The sequence below is a fragment of the Odocoileus virginianus genome, chromosome 20, assembly GCF_023699985.2.
Source record: "Odocoileus virginianus isolate 20LAN1187 ecotype Illinois chromosome 20, Ovbor_1.2, whole genome shotgun sequence".
Taxonomy (NCBI): Eukaryota; Metazoa; Chordata; class Mammalia; order Artiodactyla; family Cervidae; genus Odocoileus; species Odocoileus virginianus.
Genome location: NC_069693.1, coordinates 35,588,802 through 35,615,014, shown reverse-complemented (window position 1 = coordinate 35,615,014; position 26,213 = coordinate 35,588,802). Strand labels below are relative to the sequence as shown.

Genomic DNA, 26,213 nt, shown 5'->3' with positions numbered 1-26,213 from the left:
TTATGATGACGTAAATCACAAGAGTTAGTAAAAATACTTCGTGTGTGTCATCAGCTCCTTGAAATAGGTAGGCATTGTCCTCTCCCCTTTAGAGATGAGGAAATTGTGGGGGAGATTGGGATTCTATCCCAGGGTAGGTCAGCCCACCTTCAGCTAGTAAGTGAACCTTCTAGATTTGAACCAGGTGTGTGGGCTCAAAGTTCAGTCTTCTCCTGTTCACATGTTTTCTCTCCTGTTTTCTCCAATTCCTTTTAAAATATTTTTTTATTACTGTCAAAACTTCTAAAAATAATCAAAAGAAGTAATAACATTGTTAGTTGTATATTTTAAAGAAAAAAGGTATAAACTGCAGCATCAGTTATTTCCCCTCATGTATATGAAATCCTCCTCTGACAACATCCAGAAAATGTATAGCAGTGCTAGATGTGCGTTTATTAGATTGCAGGATCTTTGTAGTTGAAAGAGATAATATTTGGGTATATGGTAAAATTAGAATTCCACAGTGAGTGGTAATAAAGTATTGTTTGAGTATTTTGACATTCTGCAGGGAAAGTAGCTGGTATCATCTCCCCGTGCACCTCAGTGAATTGAGAGTCCTTAATGCTGAAGAAAAAATGGCTGGCCTCGTCTTGATCCTTTCATCTCTTTCTCAGCCCTTGGTGTTTCTTGGATAGCTAGGCTGTTTGGATTGTGGGTGATAAGGAAAAGGAAAAGTTCACTTGGGTTGTTCAGTATGTTGCAGTATCTGAACAGGGCTGACCCACTAGCATTCTATGCTGTAGGTCAGAACACATTCTGTGTGTCTTTACTAGACACGTTTCATCATTTACAAAACAGATTTCTTCTCCCAGATGTACGCTCCAAATGAACAGCTTAAAGAGGGAAGGGAAATGACAACAGGCCGATTGTGTCACTCAGTCTTTATAGAACTAATTTCACTGCTAAGGCCTAGTGAGGGTAGGTTTGGCAGGACATTGAAGCAGGCTAGTAAGCAGATATCCTAGCTCAGATATCCTCAGCAAACTAGGGGTTGGCAAACTGCTAGCTATGGGCCAAAGAAAAGTTGAGAAGAGTTTTTATTTTTTATGTCTTTAAGTCATTTTGGGGGAAAAAATCTAAAGACTATTTCATGACATGTGAAAATGTTATAAAATTCATATTCAGGTGGCCGTGATTAAAGTTGTATTGGATCACCTCCACAGTTGTTTACCTGTTAACTACGTTAAAGTGGAGTTGAGTAATTGCAAGGGTAGTTGTTGTTTAGTCGCTAAGTCATGTCCGACTCTTAGCGACCCTGTGCACTACAGCACACCAGGCTTCCCAGTCTCCCCCGAGTTTGCTCACACTTATGTCCATTGAGTTGGTGATGCCATCCAACCATCTCATCCTCCATCACCCCCTTCTCCTCATACCCTTAATCTTGCCTAGATTGTTACCTGTACTTACGACCAACTGGCTACAGATCAGAAGCTCTTGTATCCACCACCCCCACTCCAGGTTTAATTAGTTCACTAGAGCAGTTCACAGAAATCAGAGAAACATTTACTTAACGTTCACCGGTTTGTTATGAAGGATGAATGGCCAGGTGCGGAGGTACACAAGATGGGGTCCAAATGAGTCTTCAGCCCAGGAGCTTTTGTCTCTGTGGAACCTGGGTACCATTCCTGTTCCCCTGGAACCATTGTCCCAGCATGTAGGTGATTCACCAACCCAGAAACTCAGCAAATCTCATTGTTCAGGAGTTTCTATGCTTAATCTGCAGCCCTCGCTTCCCCTTGCCAGAGGTTGGTGGGTAGGGCTGAAATTTCCAACCTTCTAATCACTTGGTCTTCTTGGTGACCGGCCCCATCCTGAGGCCACCTAGCATAGCACCTCCAAGTTACCTCATTTGCATAAATTCAGGTGTGCTTCAGAGGGTTCATTGTGAGTTACTGAAGACTCAGAACTTCAGCACATTCCAGGGGTTATAGAAGCTTTGTGCCAGGAACTTGGGGACAAAGACCAAGTGTATTTATTATACTACACTACTCTTTTCTGACTTGATTAAAGTGGAAATGACCATATTTTTCATAATTAAGATACATGTTAATAGCAAGTAGACCAAAATTATTTGATGCATTTTTGCTTTACCGTTTTTTTTTTAAGTTCACTTCATCCTATATGCAATCGGAGATATTTTTTTCCTCTTTGTTGACAATGTTTATGTTCGTAAAAGGGGCATTGTTTTGGACACTGAAGGACAGGTGAATGCTAACTAATTTGAGGAAATGGAAATCTGCCCAGTCCTTGGCTTTCACTCTAAATAGGTGCTGTCTCTCTAAAGCTGCAGGCTTTAATTTTTTCCTCTAGTTAATTTTCTCAGCATCCTCTAGGTGTGGTGAAGAGGTCTGAACTGGGGAACTTCCACTTAAGAAGCATTCACCAGTGGGTCATTGCCTTTCATTTTGGAGGGGAACTTTTTACTCAAGTGTGATGCACAATCAGAAATGTGCGTAAGCGATGAGTCTTGCTCAAATTGAACACACTATTAAGCAGCACCAAGTGTAAGAAAATTACCGATCCCCAGAAGCCTCCTTTCTCCCCACCCCTCCCCCCGCCAAAGGGTAACCAGTCTTGCCTTCTGACAGCAGTGATAAGTTTGCCCTCCGTTTTAAGCTTCACCGGGTGTTTGAGGAGGTCGTTGGAGGACTTCTTCCCAGAGGCAGAGAGCGCAGGTGGTTGCTCAGAGCCCTCGTACCCTGCTGTGCTCTCTGAAGCACCTTTCAGTGTTTCCAGGGGCCCCTCGCAGTCAGGCAAGGGTCCCGCGGACAGAGAGGGGCCCCAGTGCCGTGAGCTGTCCTTGCTGGTCTTCTCCCATCCAGCCCCCGTTTTGCCGCCTTGGCTGTGCCACAGCCCACTTGTGTGGGTTCTCAGGGGCTTCTTCCCGTGGACTGGCTCCCTCCTCCATAGCTTCCCAGGGTGCAGCTGACATCCAGTCTGTGCGTGTGTCCTGACGCAGAGCTTGGACTTCACCCTGACGACTCCCCCTTCCCCATCCCATTTTAGTTCTCTGTTGGACCAAGCTTGTGAGGTTATTTTCCTGATCAGTTTTCAATATCTTGGATCAAGTGATACTGATACTTGGTTGGTTTAATCCCCTATATTTTGTGGCTAATTTGATATATATTTTTGCAGAAAGGTTAAAAGTTGTCTTTAAATTTGTTAAATTAACCATGCACTTAAAAATTTTAGTGAAACGGGATGATGACTGCATCGAAGTGTAGACTTGGAAACTTTAATAGCAGTTTTTGATAAATCAGTTTCCATTGGTTGAGTTATAATGTGGGACAAATCCAGTTTTTCTGAAATATAGTATTAGATACATTACTGTCTTCTTTCAGACAGACATGGAACAAGCTTATTTTCTACTCTGAAGTTGTATAGCACAATTCTATGTATTATTTGTTCTTTTAGTTTGGAATTTGTTCACCTGAAAACTGGGCTATTTCTTCTAAAATACCACTGGGTTTTTGTCTGGGTATTTAGAGGGAAAGCACTTGTCTGGACCAAGTGTGATCTGAATTCATGCCATTTATACTGTCACTCCCTTATGCTGTGCAGCCTCGGAAATGTTAAGTATCAGTTGGTAGTCGGAAGGGAATGTTTTTGCTCTGTCTCTGCTTGCCAGTGGATTTGGCAAGAATGTGTAGGAAGCCTTCAAGAAAAACAGTCTCCATAAATGGAAGAACAAAACTCCTACTATTCATTCAACAGATGAGCACCTACTATGTGCCAGGCACTGTTCTAGGAACCTGAGTGAACCTCAGTGAACAAAACAGGCAAAAATCGCCATCCTTGTGCAGTTTACATTCTGGCTGGGGTGACAGACCGTAGGGAGATGGGGAGTGCTGGGGCTGGTTGCGGGCTGCACTCTTAAATATTTTGTTCTGTGAAATGAAGTGAAGTGAAAGTCGCTCAGTTGTGTCTGACTCTTTGTGACCCCATGAACTGTATCCTGCCAGGCTCCTCTGTCCATGGAATTCTCCAGGCAAGAATGCTGCAGTGAATAGCCATTCCCTTCTCCAGGAGATCTTCCCAACCAAGGGATCAAACCAAGATCTCCCACATTGCAGGCGATTCTTTACCATCTGAGCCACCAGGGAAGCCCAGGTTGGCATCAAAGGCACGGTGATAGTTGAGAGAGCTAGGGTACAGAAAAAGGACAGGAAGATGTTTGACCCATAGGGGAGCAGCACAGAGGCCCGGAATGACTGGAGTGGAGGAGAGACAGGGCTGGAGATGCGCTTGAAGGAAAGAAGAGGTGGGTTGCTTCACAGAGCTTCACTCTGTGTTAACACAAGAGGTTTAAACAGAGGACGGATGTAATCAGACCTTTAAAGGACCACTGGTTGTCAGGTTGAGTGTAGGAGACAAAGGTTTAAGCCGGGGAGCCAGGAAGCGGTGATGGTGAGTTGGATGGGCGAGGTGGTGGGAAGAAGTAGATCCTGGGTACACTTTGAAGGTAGATTGAAAGGCTGATGTGTCTGATGTGGGATGTGAATTGGGGAGAGCTTTAAGGATTTTGACCCAAGTGACTGATGGGGTCTCCACACTGAGAAGGCCAGGGAGCAGGTTTTACAGACAAGAGGTTAAAGCTCAGTTTGGGGCATGTTAAGTTTAGGATGGCAGAAAGTGAAGAACTACTAAAGAGCATCTTCATGAAAGTGAAAGAGGAGAGTTTAAAAGCTGGGTTAAAACTCAGCATTCAGAAAACTAAGATCATGGCATCCAGTCCCATCACTTATGGCAAATAGATGGGGAAACAGTGGCAGACTTTATTTTGGGGGGCTCCAAAATCACTGCAGATGTTGACTGCAGCCATGAAATTAAAACATGCTTGCCCCTTGGAAGAAAAGCTATGACCAACCTAGATAGCATATTAAAAAGCAGAGACGTTACTTTGCCAACAAAGGTCTGTCTAGTCAAAGCTATGGGAGAAGGCAATGGCACCCCACTCCAGTACTCTTGCCTGGAATAGCCCATGGATGGAGGAGCCTGGTGAGCTGCAGTCCATGGGGTCGCTCAGTCGGACACGACTGAGCAACTTCACTTTCACTTTTCATTTTCATGCATTGGAGAAGGAAATGGCAACCCACTCCAGTGTTCTTGCCTGGAGAATCCCAGGGACGGGAGCCTGGTGGGCTGCCGTCTGTGGGGTCACATAGAGTTGGACACGACTGAAGTGACTTAGCAGCAGCAGTCAAAGCTATGGTTTTTCCAATAGTCATGTATGGATGTGAGAGTTGGATTATAAAGAAGGCTGAGTGCTGAAGAATTGATGCTTTTGAACTGTGGTGTTGGAGAAGACTCTTGAGAGTCCCTTGGACGCAAGGAGATCAGACCAGTCAATCCTAAAGGAAATCAGTCCTGAGTGTTCATTGGCAGGATTGATGCTGAAGGTGAAACTCTAGTACTTTGGCCACCTGATGCAAAGAACTGACTCATTGAAAAAGGCCCTGATGCTGGGAAAGATTGAAGGCAGGAGGAGGAGGGAGTGACAGAGGATGAGATAGTTGGATGGCATCATTGACTTGATGGACAGGAGTTTGAGTAAACTCCGGGAGTTGGTGATGGACAGGGAGGCTTGGCATGCTGCAGTCCATGGGGTCACAAAGAGTCGGACACGAATGAGTGGCTGAACTGAATTGACTGAAGTTTAGGATGTTGTTTAGAGATTCAGCCTTTATTTTACTATGCTCAGAACAATCCTACTTCATTAACTTTGACAAATCATATTTATTGGACCATATTGAAGTAAAAAAAGCATGACTTTTACTTTACATTTATTACTTACCCTCAAATGCATCACTTTAAGTCTTTGTATGGAGCAGTCACTTGAGAGGTTGAGCGTTTCCTTTGCTGAATTTCTCTGACATGGGAATGTTACGTGAAATATTGGACGTATTTTCTTCTCTCTGCCTTTTTTAAAAATAAAGTTTTGTTTCATTCAGTGTTTTATTCGAGGAGTTCCAAAATTTTCCTTATGAAGGAAAAAAGGCGTTTCCTTCTCCTTGGCTCTGTTTGACAAATTATTTTTATCTTAGAGTAAAAAAAAATGTGGGGGAAGAGGCAGCATGTTTCTTTTCTTTCCTCTTTGTGAGAGAGGCCATGTTTCTGACAGTTCATAGAATGTCATTGGCCTTGTAGGTTTCTGAAGAAAAACATTTCTCCATCAGGCAGGAGCCATTGTGTAATAATATTCTGTTTCTTTATTCTTCTGTCCCAGAAAGTACCTCTTACTCTGTAATCTGCATTTTCCCACAGGTGGAGATGGCCAGTTACAGCCTGATTCCATTAGGTAAAAAACAAACAAACAAACAAAATGACCACGAATATCTAGAAACTTTAGATAAAGAGTTATAGCATACATGACTTTTTATCTAAATATTAAAGTCAGTTGGCACTTCATAAAGAATATAGAAATGTTTCCATGTTTATTCCAGCTGAGCTGTTTTTGCTTTAACCTTGTGCCCTTGCCTTTAAGGTTAATGTCCTTTAATGTTCATTTTTAAAACTCCTTATTCTCTAGCTGTGGATTTATGGTGGAAACCATGCCCTTTTAACATTAACCTGAGCTTCATAGCTGAGATGTAATTGTATATTACATTAACATTGTAACTACACTTCTAGACCAAGGGATTTCAAAAGTACAATCGAAGTCATGCCTTAAGAACAAAGAGGAAAATTATAATCAACAAAAGCTACTTTTGAAAGACTTGTTCTTTTTTAATAAATAATAATTTTGTTAACCTTTTAGCGGTGAAATTTTTTTAAATGATGTTGATACTATTTACCTTCTGTTGATTTCGATAGTGGTAGTAGTTAAAAACTCCTTGGTCATGAACCTTATACTAGGATGGTACAGTATGTAGAAGATTCATAAATGTGTAATGTGCAATAAATATCAACACTGTTCAAAGCGTTTTTCTCAGTTGTTGGAGAAAGAGGTGATCTTACTAATAATAATAATATTCATCATCTAGAAACCAGCTACTGTTGTATAATTATTAGTTGCAGTGGTATTTCTGAAAGTAGTAGATGTATTAACAAGTCTAATATTCTGAGTGTCATATATAACAAGCAAAGATGGATCTCTGCTCTCAGAGATGAAGCTAAAGAACAATGAGTGGAGACTTGGACATGAATTTTAAAAGATTGTCTTTTATGTTAGCAAAGGAGCAGGTGTGTGAGACTAACAGGGATCAGTCAGAAGCCTGTCTTCTGGCCTCAGTTCTGCCTCATTGCCGCAGAGACTGTTCTGGGCACAGGACTGAGCTCTGTGGACTGATATTGCTACTCACTTCTCAGGATCCTCAGAGTTGTAGGGAATCACATAAGATAAGGGTCTTATTTTATAAATTGCCCGGCCCTCTGCAGGTGGGGCATTTTCCTGTCTCAGACGGGCGGAAGGAGGGAGGCGCAGGTGAGGGTTCTTCGGGCCTCTCAGAGGTTGCCAACCGTGGCTTCCGTCCCCCGTCAGCTCTGAGCCTGTGAAGGGAGACGGGAATTCTAGTTTGTGCCTTAATATCTTTGCTTTTGTTCTGGTGGCAGAAATCAATCTTGGGGCTGTCAGTATGGACAGAAATGATCTATTTCTTCTCAGTCTGACTCATTTTCTCTGTCAGACCTGTCGTTCTTGGGCTACATTCAGGAACAAACCCTGCTTGTTGAAGACCTGCCTCCTTGTCTGTTTCAAAAAGTCCCAGTGTTTCGTTGAGCTTGTGACAGGTTCAGGCAGTGTGTGAAGCCTATCCTTCCCTTGACTTGGGTCTCTTCTTTCTTCTCCCCCACCTAGGATCTGCATCCCCGATGGATACTGAGGGGTTCGGTGAGCTCCTTCAGCAAGCTGAACAGCTTGCCGCAGAGACTGAGGGCATCTCAGAGCTTCCCCATGTGGAACGGAACCTGCAGGAGATCCAGCAGGCGGGCGAGCGTCTGCGTTCCCGTACGCTCACACGCACGTCCCAGGAGACAGCAGATGTCAAGGCGTGAGTGCTGCTGGGGAGGGAGCTCTGGCACTGGGGGGCTCGGGGGCAGGAGCTGTTCTTCTTTCCTGCCTTGAATTTGGCTGCAGTCTGTAAAATTCAGATACAAGCCAGATCCTCAGGCATTCGAAAGAGGTTTTATAAACAGGTCAGCAGTGCTGCTTTGTCTCCCACCTTTCTGGCTTTTCCAGCCTGTCTGCCTGGCCAAGCTGTGAGCCCCTATCGCAGGCAGAGATGATCAGGATGAGAAAGGGTGTAGAGCTTTGCCATGCAGAATTGTCCCAGTCGTTTTCCTGCTTGGGTTCACTGACTGTTGGGTCATAAATGGTTCACATAGTATATTGGTAAATGTGGGTCACACAGATAAGTGTACCCTTTAAAGCCAGAGAGCACGAAGTGATGGGCACCATTCTTAAGAGCACTTGGAAGAAATTGATGAGCAGTTAGTGATGAGAAGCCATCCGCATGAGTAGTGATTCTGTCTGCTTATTGTCAGTGACCCTGTAGGCTGCTTCTAAAAGACCTTGGAAATGCAGTGCCTGCCAGTTGATTGTAGAAGAGGAAAGTGGGTGAGCCCTGAGAAAGTGCGGCGGGAGAAAAGTGCAGATTGACTGTCTGACCGGTGGCTGTTGCTGCCACACAGCATGCATTGGGTTGTTGATTCTATAGACATATGTTTGGGGTCCCCACTGTGCCAGGCCTGGACAGTCTCTCGGCTGCAACCATGAATTAAATGTGGTCCTTGCCCTCAAGGAACTTATTCTTCAGTGAGGCAGAAAAAAAGTCTTGCCACTTTCCATAACAAATGTGTTTATTGATTACTTATTGTACATCAGTAAGATTTTGCTTAGTCCTCACAATAAAATGGCAACCCACTCCAGTATTCTTGCCTGGAGAATTCCATGGACAAGAAGCTTGGCGGGCTACAGTCTGTGGGGTCACAAAGAGTTGGACACGACTGAGTGACTAATACTTTCACAATAAATAGTAGGACTGTGACCCCTGTATTACAGTTGAGCAGCTGAGGCTCAGAGAGGGCAAGTAATTCTCAGATCACACACCTGGCGAGTAGTGAGTCAGGATTCAAACCCAGAGAGGTTGGCTCCAGAGTGTGTGCTCCTTTAGCCCTGATGGAAGGGTTATGGAAGAATGGAGAGGTGGTGTTACTGGTGACCTTGCTGGGTCTGGAAGGTGGCTGAGATTCTCTGTGGAAAATACATTATGGGAATCGTCAGTCATCATCCTCATTCCTTAAACTTGAAAAAGACCTAAATGCCGGTATTAAGGTGGGGACATTGTTTGGATACATAGTGAATAATGTCACCAAGATGAGTATAACGGCTACATTTTCTTTTTTCAACTCATCTTGAGATCTGAATGTTTTGGCTGCCGTGCTGAGTCGGTAGGTAAGGATGTTGTAGAAATCCTTATGTAGGCCTCCCCAGAATTTTATTTTTTTTAAATACTAAGTTTAAAAAAAAATAATAAAATTTTAAAAAATAAAATACTAAGTTTTCTTGGTTCTGTTGATATTAGTAAAGGCACGTCAAGGGAACCCTGGCAGGGATTTTTTTGTCATCCATCCTTGCTCCCCTACACTGTTGCCCAGCACCCCAGCCAGCCTTCAGACACTTCCACTGACTTGCCCTCCCTGCAGGCTCCTGCTGCAGCTCCTGGCTGCCTGCGGTTACCCCGGGGCTCGAGCACGCAGGCTTTGCTTATGTGAAAGGATGCTGCTGGAGCGAAAGGACTGTGATGCCAGCTGAGTTGCTATAGTTATAATTTAATTGCATCAGCTTTACAGCCTATTAAGAGCAAAAAGGGAAAATGTTTTCTTGGTAACAATTATCAGTCATGCTCTCTTTCTTGTAAATTTCCATTCTTCCTCATCTCTTTCTACCTTAAATTCATCATTTTAGGGGGGAGGAAGTTGGAACATTGAAAGAATGGGTATAGGGTGGGGCAGGTGCTTAAAAAGAAACCAAAGGGCTGATGACTGTATTTTTCCATCTCTGTGATAGGCAGAGACATAAAGTGTGATGTGAATATTTCAGTACAGGATGAGGGCAGAGGAAAGAAATGAATAGGGAAAATTTTCTTACATGAAATAAATTTTGAAAAATTTCTGTCTTCAAGATTTTAGTTAAGATTGGATTGTAGATTTAAGATTGAATTGTTCTGTGTTGAAATGCATTTGTTTAAATAGACTTGGATTTTTCATTTTAGGGAACAGATTTGATTGCTTTTTTGCATGTGTGTGATATTTTAAAATTGTTAAATTTCTTCACACATAAAAAAGAATATGCATAACGTATATGAAGGTATAAATCAGGGGTTGGCAGACTAAGACCCAGGAGCCAAATGCAACCCGCTGCCTGTTAAAAGTTTTATTGGAACACAGCCACACATACTTATTTATGTATTGTCTATGCTGCCTTTGTGCTACAGTAGCCGAGTTGAGTAGTAATGACAGACTGTATGGCCGACAAAGCCTGAAGTACTTACTGTCTGCCTTTTACGGAGTTAAGTTTGCCGACTCATGGTGTAAATAGTAGTAAAGTGAATGAATACCGCTGTGCACATTGCACAGTTAAGATATAGAATGTTATCAGTAGCGGCAAACCCCAATCTGGGTACACATCATCAATTACATCTCCCTCTTTTCCCACGGGCGATGCCTCATTGAATTTTTCCATTCAGCTCAGAAGCCAAACAACCTCGGATACAAAGAAAAAGTCAGCAATCACTGTCTCTGCCTAACTTTACCCTCCAAGGTGATCAGTGTCATTAACTTGCTTGGTCTTTCAAAGTTTTTCTCATGATCAGGCAAAACATGTATACACTTTTATTTGCCCAGAGTTAAACAGCAGATTATAACATTTTCTGTGCTCATACTACTAACCTACCTTTTAAAGCATTTATTGTTTGTCAGACGCTGTGCCAAGTACTTTACATGCATTATGTACTTTCCTGTGAAATAAAATAACCCTTTGAAATAAGTGTGACTGTCTCCTTTTTACATTGAGAAGTCAGATAGCAGGTGGTCACACCAGAACTCAAACCCAGCTTGGGCAGTGAGAATCCCTCATGTTTGTGAGGCATTTTCAGTTTCCAAAGGCTTATCATGGACATTCTCCCGCCTGGTCTTCACAGGCCTGAGAGGTGAGAGAGGCGGGGCTTTCCTCCACATTTTAGCAGGAGAAAAAGGAAGCTTGGACAAGTGAGCTGTCCAGGATTTTCAGTCAGTATCCGACAGGTGGGACTCACCCAGGCCTCTGGACTTCCTTCTGAGAACAGCTTTTGTCTTCCTATTCTCCTGGGACTGAACTGTTTGACTCCAGCCTCTCTGGCTTTCTGCTCAGTAGAGGCTCCCTGGCTTGTAAAATTTGGGGCAGGGAACCTTTGGATTTTTCCACCCTGAGAAGGTGAAACAGCCTTTGTGTTAGTAACATCATCCCTACCCTAGATTTCCTGCCTTCTTCATGGTCCCTCTCTCTACCTCGCCCCCACCGCCCCATCAGGGCTTCTGCAAATGATGACTTTCCTCATAATTTTCATAGCTAATTTTTAAATTTCAAGGTTCCCAACCCTGGTATGCCTTAAAATCACTGGGCTCTGAATACCTTCTTGCATATCGCTGGTGGGGATAGAGTGCCAGTGCATCAGAATTTGTCAGTAGCTAGTGAATTTACTGTTGACCCAGCTGTCACCCTTCTGGAGATCTCTCCCAAAGATACACTGGCAGAAGTACAAAAAGATGTGTGCACGAGGATGTTCTTTGCAGCATTGGTTGTAATAGCAAAAGTTAGAAAAAATTCCAGTATCCATCAGTATGGGACTGGTTGAGTAAATGTGGTGCATGTGCATAGCAGAGTGCTTTTCAGTAGCACAAAGGAATGAGAATATACACTACCATGGATGGAGTGTCTCCAGGCCATATTGCTAAGTGAAATAAACATGAAAGGTGGAGGAACGTGTATACTACTCTATCATTTATTTAGAAAGCAGGAGAGTTTATGTGCATGGATTGGAAAACTTCATCTCATTAAGATGTTAACACTTACAAAATTGATCTATGGATAATGCAGTTCCTGTCAAAATCCCAGGTGGTTTTTTTGCAGCAGTGTGTAAATTCATCCTAAAATTTGTATAGAAATTCAAGGAACCTGGAATGGCCACAGCAGTCTTTTTTTTAAATTAAAGTATAATTGACCTACAGCGCTTTGTTAGTTCCAGATACAACATAGTGATTCAATATTTCTTTACATTACAGAATGATCACAATAAGTCTAGTTACCATCTCACCATACAAAATTACTACAATATTATTGACTGTATTTTCTATTCTGTGCATTTCATTCCAGTGACGCATTTATTTTATAATTGGAAGTTTGTACCTCTTTATCTCCCTCCCTGCATTTCCCTTGTTCCCCCTACCTCCGTCCCCTCTGGCAACCACCTTTTCTTTGAATCTATGAGTCTATTTCTGTTTTGTTATGTTTGTTCACTTGATTGGGTTTTGAGATTCTGCGTATAAGTGAAATCATACGGTATTTGTCTTTAAAATTTTAAAACTCTTAGAAGAAAACATAGTTGTAAATCTTCCTGACCTTAAGTTAGGTAGAGCCTTTTTGGATATGAAACCAAAAGCACAAGTGACAGAATCAAAAATAAACTGAACTTCATCAAAATTAAAAAGCTTTTGTGATTTTGTATATTATGTATTGGATCAGGGACTTTATATCCAGAATATATTAAAAACTCTTACAACTCAGTAATAAAAAGACCACTGTTTGAAGCAGTATTGATTTACAATATTAGTTTCAGATGTACAGCATTGTGACTCAGCATTTTTACAGGTTATCCTTTGAAAGTTGTTACAAGATAATGGCTATAATTCCCTGTGCTCTACAATATATCCTTATTCCTTATCTATTTTATATATAGGAGTTTGTGTCTCTTAATTCCATATCTCTAATTTGCTCCTCCCCCTTTCCCTCTCCTTTCTGGTAACCATTAGTTTGTATCTGTCTGTCTATTTCTGTTTTGCAGGTACAATTATTTGTATTATTTTTTAGATTACATTTGTATTATTTTTTAGATACCATATATAAGTGATGTCGTACAGTATTTCTGTCTAATTTCACTAAGTATGATGCTTTCTCAGTCCATGTTGCTGCAAATGACAAATTTTCATTCTTTTTTATGAGTGAGTAATAGTCCATTACATACATACATACACACACACACACCCCACATCTTCTTTATCATCTGTGAAATGGAACTTGAGTTATTTCCATATCTTGGCTACTGTGCTGCTATGAACATTGGATACATGTATCTTTTTGAATTAGTGTTTTCATTTTTGCCAAGTATATATCCCCAGGGAAGTTGCTGGATCATATGGTAGTTCTATTTTTAGCATTTTTTCTTTTGCAAAACCTCCTTATTCTTTAACATAGTGGCTGCACCAAAAGACAACCCAGTTTTAAGATTAGCAGATCTGAATAGGCATTTCTCCAGAGGAGATCTGCTCATGTCCAGTAAACAAATGAAAGGATGGTCAGTTCACTAACCATCAGAGTGGTGCAGATCGAAACCACAGAAAGATGCCACTTCAGCCCTGCTAGGGTGGCTGTGGTCAAAAGAGAGGTCATAACAAATGGAAAGAATGTGGAAAATACCAAAACCCTCATGTACCGTCGGTAGGAATGTAAAGTGGTGCACAGTTCACAAAATCGTCTAGTAGTTCCTCAAAAGGTTAAATATAGAGTTTCCATATAAATGAGCAGTTCTACTCCCAGGCGTATACCCAGCAGGATTGAAAGCAGTTGTCCACGCAGCAACCTGTACATGAGTGTTCATAGCAGAATTACTTGTAATCGCCAAAAAGGGGAAACAATCCAAATGTCTAACGACTGATAAATTGATAAATGAAAGTGGTGTATCCATATAATGGAATACTATTTGGCAATAAAAACGAATAAATTACTAATACATACTCCAACATGGATGAACCTTGAAAAAACATGCTAAGTGAAAGAAGTCAGTCATAAAAGACTATATACTGTATAGTACCATTTACACGCGATGTCCAGAGTAGGCAAATCTATAGAAACAGAGAGTGGATTAGAGGTTGTCAAGGGAGTTATAGACTAGGGGGTCTGGGGAGTGACTGCTCTGGGTAAGGAGTTTCTTTTCTGGGTAATGAAAAGATTCTAAAATTAATTGTAGTGTTGGTTGCACAAATCTGTGAATATATTAAAACCCACTAAATTATACTCTTTTTTTTTTTTTTGAGATTTCCTCCCCCTGTCACACTTCTTTTTAACCCTTTTATTATGGAAATGTTAAAACGTTCGTAAGAGTAGAGAAAACAGATAATAAACTCCCAGGTACCCATCACCCATCATATCAACATTCTGCCATTTTTTTTAATTTCTTTTTAATTTTTACTTTATATTATAGTTGATTAACAATGTTTCTAGTTTCAGGTGTGCAGCAAAAGTGATTCAGTCATACATATATATGTATCTGTGAATTACACGTTTTCAATGGGTGATTGAATAGTATGTGGATTATGTCTCAGTAAAACTGTTTTCAAGAAGTAGAAAACACAAATGTATATATCTATCTGCTAATTAAAAAAGAAAGGTATTTGAAAGTACCTAAGGTTTGCTATAATAAGGTATGGTAAGACATGCAGACATGGATATGGCTGTCACAAGGGAAGAAGTTTCTACTCAAATTTCTCCAAAAACAGGAGGCCGAGCATGCCATGCAGGGCCACTGAGGAAGCACTGAGGTCAGTCGGGGCAAATGAGTTAAGGGGAACACGTGGGCAAAAGCCTTTACTGTGGTTTCTGTAAGAAGGCATGGTGAGCAGGCTTAGGGTTGGCTAGTTTGAATCACCTCAGTGGGCTCTAGGGTAAAGGTGCTGTCTCTGGTTGTTTGGTACCTAGCCCTGAGATGATTAGGGCAGAGGATAGTGTCCCAGTGAAGGAGGTGGTTGAGGTATGGGCTCTGGATTGATCAGTATGCATATGTTATATGTGCTTGCAGGCCTCTAGGAATTAGGGAACCTAGGAGAGGCATTCCCTCCAGTGCAAGGCCCCAGATGTCAAAGCAGCAAATACAGAAAATAAAAAGATGTGATTAATACAAATGGTTACCTATAGGAAAAGGGAAAAAATAAGATGGAGAAGACAGGGACTTTTTTTTGGACTTTGGAATTGTTTAAATATTTTGCATAATTGTAAAACAAATTTCAAAAAAGAAATTCTTACAGAAGAAAAATGCTCATTCAGTTGATGGCACAACCATTCAGAGAGGAACATTTCCAAGTAATATCTTAATCAGTTGTTGATATTGTTGGTGGAGGGATTGATACTGCTGTTTTGAGATTGTTGTGTATATAGTGTAGGATAAAGCAAGTAGGTAGTTAGGGTGGTGATGTTGAGAACTAGGACTTTGGTATAAGAGAAGGGAGATGCAGATAGAAAATCTATGAGGTTAACCCAAAACTATGTGTTTTTAATTTTGAATTTAAAGTGTCAGTATGAACTCATGATGTAATTTATCTCAAGGAAGCTGAAACAAAAGTAAAAACTCTGTTTCTAGCTCTGCCTGTTGAGGGCTTAGGAACAGTATATCAGTAAGCAGCCCTAGTGCCAAGATAGTGCTCTCTGAAAATCCATTTCTTAAAAAAGTAACTGGGGCTTTTTGGAGAGTTGACCAATTCCAGGTCTGTGTAAGATGAACTTACACCAGATGGCAAGGAAGTTATGAAGGTCCACTTGAGTCATGTCAAAAGATCTCAGAAACCAACTTGAAAAGGCTTCTGTTAGCCAAAAATGAGACAATTTTGAGCATGATAAAGACAGTAACTGCAGTGGGGTGAAACACATCAAATATGTTTAAATTCATGAGTTCATAATGATACTGAAGCAAGACTCATCAGTCACCTTTGGAGGATGCTAGAGATGCAACTCATTATTCAGAGTAACCACATAGTTGATGAAGAGCGTCTCTGAGGGGAAATATTCCAGCTAATAAAGATAGAATACCACCATTTTGCAACCTCTAAGGAATTAATGAATCTCAGCAGTGATCATCAGCGTCTGGTAACATTCCAAAAAGAGGTAATCAGACGTTACATACCTCTTGATAAAAGTCTGAAGTAATCGAACCAAAAAAATAAAATAATGCCACATGAATCTGATCCGACTGTCAGCACTTACTTTCAATTTACAGGAAATTGGATAGGAGAGGCCAAAGGACCCTGCTAAATTACATCATGGGGATGCAGTCAGTAAAACCTGTTATGTGGGAAACTACATCCTTGCTACTTTGAGTGTGGCCCATAGATCAACAGCATAAGCATCAGCTGTGAGCTTTTCAGAAATGGAAACGCTCATGCTCTATCCCAGACCTGCTGGAACAGAATCTGCATATTAGCAAGCTTCCCAGGTGATTCACATGCACATTTCAAGTTTGAGTAGCATTGCTCCACGGGACAAATGAACTAGAGTCTCCAGACAAATAGTAAGGAAAAAAAATGAGAGGGGCAGCCTATATAGATGAAAAGACATTTGGAGGCATATCAGTTATTTGCAAGTAGAGAACTAATTTGTGTTTTATTCAAACAAAGAAATCTTATAATTATTAAATAATTGGAGGAATATCTTGGATTTCTTTTGAAATAATCTGGGTGGTAGAGAGAGGAAAGTAGGTAGGGATGTAGATGAAATAAACTTGCTACAACATGCTGATTTTTGAAGCTGTAATAGGTACGAGTATTTTAGTCACCTGATGCAAACACCCAACTCATTCAAAAAGTCCCTGATGCTGAAAAAGATTGAGGGCAGAAGGAGAAGAGGACGTCAAAGGATGAGATAGCTGGATGGCACCACCCGATAAAACGGACATGAACTTGGGCAGACTCCGGGAGATGGTGAGGGACAGGGAGGCCTGGCATGTTACAGTCCATGGGGTGGAAAAGAGTTGAATATGGCTTGGCGATTGAACAACAGTATGTATAGGGTTTATTATTTTATAATAAAATATTAAGATTTTTCCTATAATAGTTTAAAAGGGGGAGTTCACTAAAATGGCTGCAATCAAAAAGGTAATAACAGGTATTGGCAAAGATATGGAAAAAGTTGGAACCCTCGTACATTGCTTATGAGAATATAAAATAGTATAACTGCTTTGGAAAATAGTCTGACAGTTCTTCAGAAGGTTAAACAAGGAGTTAATATATAATCTAGCAGTTCCAAAATAGAAAGCCCAGAGATAAATCCACGCACCTATGGACACCTTATCTTTGACAAAGGAAGCAAGAATATACAATGGAGAAAAGACGATCTCTTTAACAAGTGGTGCTGGGAAAACTGGTCAACCACTTGTAAAAGAATGAAACTAGAACACTTTCTAACACCATACACAAAAATAAACTCAAAATGGATTAAAGACCTAAATGTAAGACCAGAAACTATAAAACTCCTAGAGGAAAACATAGGCAAAACACTCTGCAACATAAACCAGAGGAGGACCCTCTATGACCCACCTCCCAGAATATTGGAAATAAAAGCAAAAATAAACAAATGGGACCTAATTAAAATTAAAAGCTTCTGCACAACAAAAGAAACTATAAGCAAGGTGAAAAGACAGCCTTCAGAATGGGAGAAAATAATAACAATGATGCAACGGACAAAGAATTAATCTCAAAAATATACAAGCAACTCCTGCACCTCAATTCCAGAAAAATAAAGACCCCAATCAAAAAGTGGGCCAAAGAACTAAACAGACATTTCTCCAAAGAAGACATACAGATGGCTAACAAACACAGGAAAAGATGCTCAACATCACTCATCAAAGAAATGCAAATCAAAACCACAATGAGGTACCATTATACGCCAGTCAGAATGGCTGCTGTCCAAAAGTCTACAAGCAATAAATGCTGGAGAGGGTGTGGAGAAAAGGGAACCCTCTTACACTGTTGGTGGGAATGCAAACTAGTAGAGCCGCTATGGAGAACAGTGTGGAAATTCCTTAAAAAACTGGAAGTAGAACTGCCACATGACCCAGCAATCCCACTCCTGGGCACACACACCAAGAAAACCAGATGTGAAACACGTGCACCCCAATGTTCATCGCAGCACTGTTTATAATAGCCAGGACATGGAAGCAGCCTAGATGCCCATCAGCAGACAAGTGGATAAGGAAGCTGTGGTACATATACACAATGGAATATTACTCAGCCATTAAGAATACATTTGAATCAGTTCTAATGAGGTGGATGAAACTGGAGCCTATTATACAGAGTGAAGTAAGCCAGAAAGAAAAACACCAATATAGTATACTAACGCATATATATGGAATTTAGAAAGATGGTAACGATAACCCTGTATGCAAGACAGCAGGAGAGACACAGATGTGTTGAACAGTCTTTTGGACTCTGTGGGAGAGGGTGAGGGTGGGATGATATGGGAGAATGGCATTGAAGCATGTAAATTATCATATGTGAAATGAATCACCAGTCCAGGTTTGATGCACGATACAGGATGCTCAGGGCTGGTGCACTGGGATGACCCAGAGGGATGGGATGGGGAGGGGGTTTCAGGATGGGGAACACATGTACACCCATGGCGGATTCAAGTCAGTGTATGGCAAAACCAATACAGTGTTGTAAAGTAAAATAAATAAATTAATTAAAAAATAATAATCTAGCAGTTCCGCTCCTAGGTATATACTCACGAGAAATGAAAACATATATTCATGTAAAAACTTGTACAAGGATTTCCGTGATGGTCCAGGGACTAAGACTCTCTGCTCCCAGTGCAAGGGGCCTGGATTCAATCCCTGGTCAGGGAACTAGATCCCACATGCTACAACTAAGATAACCAAGACCCAGTGCAGCCAAATAAATAAATATTACCAAAAAAAAAGAAAAACTTGTACATGAATGTTCATGGCAGCATTTTAATAGCATTTTAATAGCCAAAAAGTAGAAACAACCCAGCTGTCCTTCAACTGATGAATGGATATGTTCATAAATATAAGATATAGCATATTCATATAATGGAGTACTGTACAATAATAAAACGAAATAAAGTACTGATACATGCTACAACATGGATGAACCTTGAAAACATGCTAAGTGAAAGAAGCCAGTCACAAACAACTCCATATTTTATAATTCCATTTATAGAAAATGTCCAGAATAAGAAAAGTTAGACGGGTGGAAAATAAATTAGTGGTTGCCAGAGGTTGGGGAGAGATTTGTGGAGACATGAGCATCTTACATTCCCATGACTGCTGATGGGTTGTTAGGAAATTAGGAGGGGAGAGGGTGATGAAAATGTTCTAAAATAGATTGTGGTGATGGTTGTACACCCCTGTGAATACACTGAAACCCATGAAATTCTACACTTCTAAATGGGTGAATTGTGTGATATGTGAATAATATCTCAGTAAAGCTGTTACTGAAAAAGGAAGGAGAGCATTATATTGATACCCAGTCTCCAATCTTTACCCAGCATTATCAGAATCATTGGGAGGGAAGTTGTCTAGGTGATTCTAATGTGCAGCCAAGACTGGGAACCACTGTAGTAAGAAGTTTTCTGTCAAGGATTGTTAGAAGATTGTCGTTACCATCTTTCTAAATTCCATATATATGTGTTAGTATACTGTAATGGTCTTTATCTTTCTGGCTTACTTCACTCTGTATAATGGGCTCCAGTGTCATCCATCTAAGAGAGAGGCAAGATTATCTGTTTGAAATGATAGCCTGGAGGGGAGGCCAGGGATGGCATAGTAGCTGACCATTCTGATGAAAGAGACCAAAATCTACAGTGGGGAGTCCTCTGGGTGCACATCACCTATTAGTAGTACTTGGTACCATTAGGGGTACTTAGTACAATGGGAATAAGCGTGAGAAGCCCTTTCGTTTCTCCAGTAAGTGTGTTCAGAATTGGTCTTCCTCAGTATAACACCCGTCGGCGATCGGGTTACTCGTGCCACCAGGTGGTGTCTCTGTGAGCACAGACTTTGTCAGCGGGATTTTGAGGTATTAAACCCTAATCCAAAAGCAACAATCTAAACAACTTAATCCCCCTAGATTTCTTTCCTCCAGAAAATGTTCTGGATATTAGTGAGACTCTATAATTATTTTTTGGTCTCCATTGTCACATTACTCAAGTGAGTAGATGTAAAGCCAGCTGTATTATTCTCATTTCCCTTCAAAATATTTATTAGTCATGTGTTAGATTGGGCAGCAGAGAGGGAATTTGAAGATGCAGTTTACATGATGTTTGGCTTTTGAAGAGAATCTTTGGAGAACTGGCCTTGAATTCTGGTTTTACTGCCCTTTGCAGGTTATTGATTGCCCTGGACTTTTAGTTTCCTTAATGAATGAAGTTTGAACTAGGTTACTCCTGAAGCTTCTAAAATTTTGTGGTTCACTACATCTCTCTGTACAGAGGCTGTAAATATGGTCTGCTGGTTGAGTTTGTGCTCTGGAGCTTGGTGACCTGGCTCCGCTGTTTCCTGGCTTTGTGATTTTGAATAAGTTGGTTAATGTCTTTGCACTTTGGTTCCCCCATCTGGAAAATGGTGATTGAGAATAATACCCACCTCACAGTTTTCTTTACTGTAAAATATTTGGAGCAGTCTAGCCTATGATTTTATTGATATGCTATCAGTTTATCCTATATAGGTCCCTCACTCTAATTTAGGCATGATCAGAACTCTTACTGAAAAATGCAGTGTTGTGTCTATTATACCAGGTGGTAGATGTTTTTGGAAAGGTATAAAGCAACCATACAAAAGTATTTGGGCAGCGTATAAGATGTTTTATACCAAAAATACTTTTTAATATTTTAGGAAGTACATTAGATGTCCTAATTCTTTTTTTCTCCCTGCCCTGTATCCTCATATAGATCAGTTCTCCTTGGGTCTCGGGGACTTGACATATCCCACATCTCGCAGCGATTGGAGAGTCTGAGTGCAGCCACCACTTTCGAGCCTCTTGAGCCCGTGAAGGATACAGACATTCAGGTAAGGGATGCCAGGCACCAGGACTGGTTCAGTGAAACCCTGAACGTGCAACCCAGGCTGAAGGCCCTGACCCTTTGTTCACCAGCTTGTTTAGTAATTCCATATTTCTGTGTTAATTTTCTTCTTCAAATATTAGAGAATGAGAGGCTCAACTTTGGAGGAACATTGGATTATTTTCAGAGTGCTCTGCAAGACTGAATTTAAGGAAGCAGTTCCGACCTGCACTTTCTAAATTATTGTAATTACGAGCACAGATTTGTCTTCCTTCTTTGGGCTTAATCCAAGGCACAGAGACATTAGTTGTAAGTTTCTCTTGCTTTCTTTGCTAGATCTCAAATAATTTTACTATTCATCTTCCACATTTCTTTTCTGCATCTTGCTTGTATGCATTGGCAAAGAGCTGGGAAAAACTTAAGTACTATTTACTGAAACCCACTTATCGATTTCTAGGAAGTATTTGGCTCCATTAGTGGCACCAGGAAATGGCCTAATAGAGCACTCCAGGCTCATTTACCCTAGCATGCCACTGGCACAATTGATTGCTATTTTAATCTAATCAGAAACTAGTGGCTGTGTGAGTGTGTGTCCAAAATTGTTAAGGAAAAATCTTGTGATCCATTTAGTTTTGAGGAATTGGAACACTGATTTGTGTTAGAGTGAAGGGGTAGTGGGATACCATTTTTGTCATTGATTTACTTTTGAGATAAAAGGATGCAGGTCCTACAGAGGCAAATCCTAGTACAAATGGATCTGTTATTATTTGGGCTCAATTTGAAACACTTCACCCCACCATCCTTCTTAAGAACTGTTTTAATCTATCTAATGGCCGCAATGCTACTGCATTTATTCCACTTCAGAAACCTAAAACCCTAGACTTTGAGTTGAGAGTTAAATAACTACAGATGTTCATTATTTTCTGTGTTATTGATATGTTCCCAGACTATGAAATTCAGTTTTTCCCAGTTTTATATGCTAAATTATATTTGCCTCTCACCTAACAGATGCTTTCTTATTTCCATGTAATCTTAAAATGGCATGTATAATTGCCTCTTTTTTTTTTAAGTTTTAACTGTTCCTCTCCCCACGTTCTATTTTGCTTGATGCCCTGTAAACAAATATTGGGGGTGGCCTAAAAGATCATTTGGGTTTTCCCATACCATCTTATGGAAAAGCACAAATGAGCTTTTTGGCCAACCCAAAACTTACGACAGGATCAAGGTGGGTGAACGGGATAGAGTTCAAATAATTTGAATAATCACCATGTGTTTAGGGGAGTATCCCTAATAGTGTTGAACGAGATGGCACTTACTGAAAGATTGTTATTTGAGTTGTTTTTAATGTTTAAGATGCCAAATAAGTTGTTTATTTTAAAACCTGCTTTTTAAAATTTTCTTTGGCGTATTTGTAATACATATTTGGAATACCCAGCAACGTTTAGTGAGACACTTCATGAATTCCCTTTGATGTGTTACATTTTTTACTTTGAGGGATTAATGACAGGTTTACAAATGTCAAAAGTTAGAATAAAAAAAGTTAGAATAACTTTCTACTTTATGCATGAACATTGTCCTTCAACAGCCCCTTTAGGTGGCTTCATAGCAGTGCATGCTTGGTCACAACAGAAAGTTTCTTAATTTGGAATTGCATGGCTAAGAGTTTTGGTCCTGCCGCTGCTGTGAAACCTTTGAACTTTGAGAGGAAGGATGCTTCCATTTCAGAGTTTAACCTCTAAGTTGAGCTGTTCTGAAATATTTTAAAAAATGTGAGTTGGCTGTTCCAAGATAAGTTTTGATTATTTGGGAATTGATCATCTAGACCTGAAGTAAAGATTTAAGACTTAACGACTGAGCAACTTCACTTTCACTTTTCACTTTCATGTATTGGAGAAGGAAATGGCAACCCACTCCAGTGTTCTTGCCTGGAGACTCCCAGGGACGAGGAGCCTGGTGGGCTGCCGTCTGTGGGGTAGCACAGAGTCGGACACGACTGAAAGACTTTTCAGCAGCAACAGCAGTTTGAAAATAAAATCTTCTGTTGACTTCATCTTCTTGCCAGCAAAGCCTTAAAGAAGGAAATAGAACTTTCGAAGGACTGAGTCTTTGGCCTAATGTGAGATGGCTCTAGTGTGATAGAGATTTGAAGTCTTTCGTCGTATTGTGTGGCTCAGTTGATCTATGCCTTAACTTGCTGTACACGATGTGGGATCATGTCCTTGCCTGGTTTCCTGTGTAGTAATCAGATATAGGAGCCAAGCCAGCTTTCCCCCTTCACAGGAGTGAGCCTCCTTTTAATCCTTCTCTTCATGTATTGATTATCCAGGAAGAGTTAATTTGGACATTTTTGTTTGAAAAACCAGATATACTTTTTGATGGACACTTTCTTCTCACTTATTTTTCTTACCAGCTTTATTGAAATAATGATTCACATAGTATAAATCTGATCAGTTTTTGTATATGAATGTCATGTTTTCCAACTATGCAGTTCTGAGATAAGAACACACCCTAATCTCACATACTGAGCATCAGTCAGTGAATTTATTATGTCAGTTTATAAATTCATAAAAGGAAATGCTGAAGGAGCCTTTGGTAGATTCTGCTCAAGACTTTGTATTGTCCAATGTTTCTTTACTTATAAGCTTGAAAAGGCATTTTCCCATGAATAGATTGTCCTTTTCTGTTTGGTAAGCATTGATTGTATTTCCTTCTCTTTCTAATGGAGCTTGAAATTAATACAAGTTTTTTGTTGTTTATCATAATCAGTGATCTTGGCATGCATTGAGAATGCATTTTTAAATTGTTGTGGCCAGCACAGGTAGCATATTTAAATAAGCCCACTTAAATATGTGTTTGAATGATACTAGTGAAATTTTTTTAATGTTTATTGATTTAATTTTTGGAAATGTTCATAAAGAAGGCCTACAGTTTTGCTGTAATAGAGATGAAGAGCAATAATTGTTAACAGGACGTGGTACTAAAGCAACTACTGCTCTATTCTGAATGACTTTGTTGTGCTTGCAAGTACGCTTCCTCTCGAAGAGATCCTCTTGCTCACTTCTGTCTTTGGAAAAAAAATATTGAGGGTAGACTGCACATTTTTACTGTGGTCTGAACAGACCTAATGTACCATGGATGATATGTATTATTTAGTAATAAAGTGCACAGTTACACAGTTCAGTTGTATTCTGGGCTTTTTCACTAGATTACATGTATTTTTCAAGAAAGCTGTGTAGAAATAACCTGGGCCAGCCATAAAAATGGGAGCTGCAGTTTCTTGGCATTAGGCTGCAATATTTCCAAATGGCATTAGACCAAAATATAATAATATTATTGCTAAACTTACTTAGATTCCTATGGCTGCCATAACAAATTACCACAAACTTAGTGGCCTAAAACATTAGAAATTCACTCTCTCGCTGTTCTGGAGCTCAGAACTTTGAAATCAGGGTATTGGCAGAGCCGTCAGAAGGCACTAAGGGAAACTCCTTCCTCTTCTAGCGGCTCCTGACATTCCTTGATCTGTGGCAGCACAGGTGCAGTCTGCCTCCATCTTCATAGGTTTTCTTTTTTTCCTCATGTGTGTCAGGTCCACTTCTGTCTTCTAAGAACACCAGCCATTGGATTTAGGGCCCACCCTAAATCCAAGATGATCTCAGCTAGAGATCCTTAACGTAATTACATTTGCAGAGACCCCCATTTCCAAATAGGATCACATTCACTGGTACCAGGAGTTTGGACTTAGACATAGCTACTTTAACCCCCTGTACTAACAGTGCCAGAAAATGTAAAAGTGTAAATTAACTGAAATGAAACATTCTATATTTCACAACTGGATGGAGTGTCAGGATGAGGCATCTATTGCTAGTTGTTCCAGGGACTGCAAACCTCAATCAAGTATCTGATCTCATCTTCAGCTCTCTTTCAGGTCTTTGAAAGGTGAGGCTGACTACTAGAAACAGCCTGATTTTTTAAAATAGTTTTAAGTACTTCAGTTTTCAGGGTAAAGACAGATAGCATTAAATTTAGGAGGGGAGGGAGTATTGAGGATGAGAAAGAGGTTTCTACTTCAGCTAACCAGGTTACCAAACCATTTTGTTTTCCTTTTATACTTTAGGCCTTTGCTCACCACCTTGCTTTAGTGTGGAGAAGCACCTCTGAAAATGTCTGAGCCCTCTTTCGGTCTGACACTTAAGGCCTTCCTTAGATGCCACCTCTTTCATAGTCTCAGATCTTTCTTCCCATGGCCTTCAAATATAGCATGTTGGCTTTACTGCTTAGGAAGAAAAAAAACTTTCTGAATGGTCTCCCACAAAGTAAACAGCAACTTAGATTATGTTATTGGAATGGACTTAGCAGCCAGTTTAAATCTTGATAAATGAAAATATAGCCCCTTCATTACACAAAAAACCCTATACAGAACTAAAGATCTTCATAATCTGCTAAATTTCCAGATGGGAATCTGTCCTGTGTAAGTAAAGAGAAAGAAAAGTCTTAAAAAGAGAGTAAAATAGCTGTAAGAAAATGAGTCAGGGAAACTGATGTATCACACATAAAACTAATGGTGCAATAATTGATTTGTTAAAAACTTGTTCTGCTTACCACACTGTATCTATAGTAAAATATTCATTATGTCCTTCCTTTTTCTGTCCTTGAAAATGTAGAGTTATGCTCACACCACTGTTAGCTTATCTTGTAAATAACCAGAAGAAACTAAATGGCTTTGGTTAAGTATAAAACAAATCACTGGTGGTATAATCCCATATCACCTAAATTGTTATTTTCGAGGTTTATCTTTTAATTTTATACCTACAGAATTAAGGTACTGCTGATTAAATGCAGCTATATATAACAGCTAAGAGGAAAAGTGGTTTGAGTGCTATTAATAATTGTGTGTTTGTAGTACTGGCAAGTTGTTGGTAGGGAATTGGTTCCAGAAATCGTATGGCAGTTTGTTGACAAGAGGGTCAGACTTGCCTAGAATGATTAGTATGCTAATAGCAGTGCTTCAGGATTAGTACTGGCAAAATATTAATACTGAGGGGAGAATGCAGTAAGCTTTCCCTAGCTTGAATTAGTTGAGGGAAGGTGCATTCTGAATGGATGAACAGTATCTTCAGTCAGTCAGTTCAGGCTC

General features: G+C 40.3%; 1 protein-coding gene across 2 annotated transcripts in view; it reads left to right on the top strand.

The window, feature by feature from the left end:
- The window catches only part of NUP93 (nucleoporin 93), a 104,702-nt gene that overhangs the window by 7,830 nt on the left and 70,659 nt on the right, over nucleotides 1-26,213 (top strand). Inside the window, exons 1-3 of one of the 2 annotated variants that reach the window (XM_070451270.1) lie at nucleotides 6,317-6,337; nucleotides 7,835-8,027; nucleotides 20,966-21,083. In XM_070451270.1, coding sequence (XP_070307371.1) covers nucleotides 7,849-8,027; nucleotides 20,966-21,083 — 297 coding nt within the window. In that variant the 5' untranslated portion in view covers nucleotides 6,317-6,337; nucleotides 7,835-7,848. Of the gene's footprint in view, nucleotides 1-6,316; nucleotides 6,338-7,834; nucleotides 8,028-20,965; nucleotides 21,084-26,213 lie in introns of those variants that run through there. The other variant, XM_020903789.2, reaches the window with a different exon arrangement.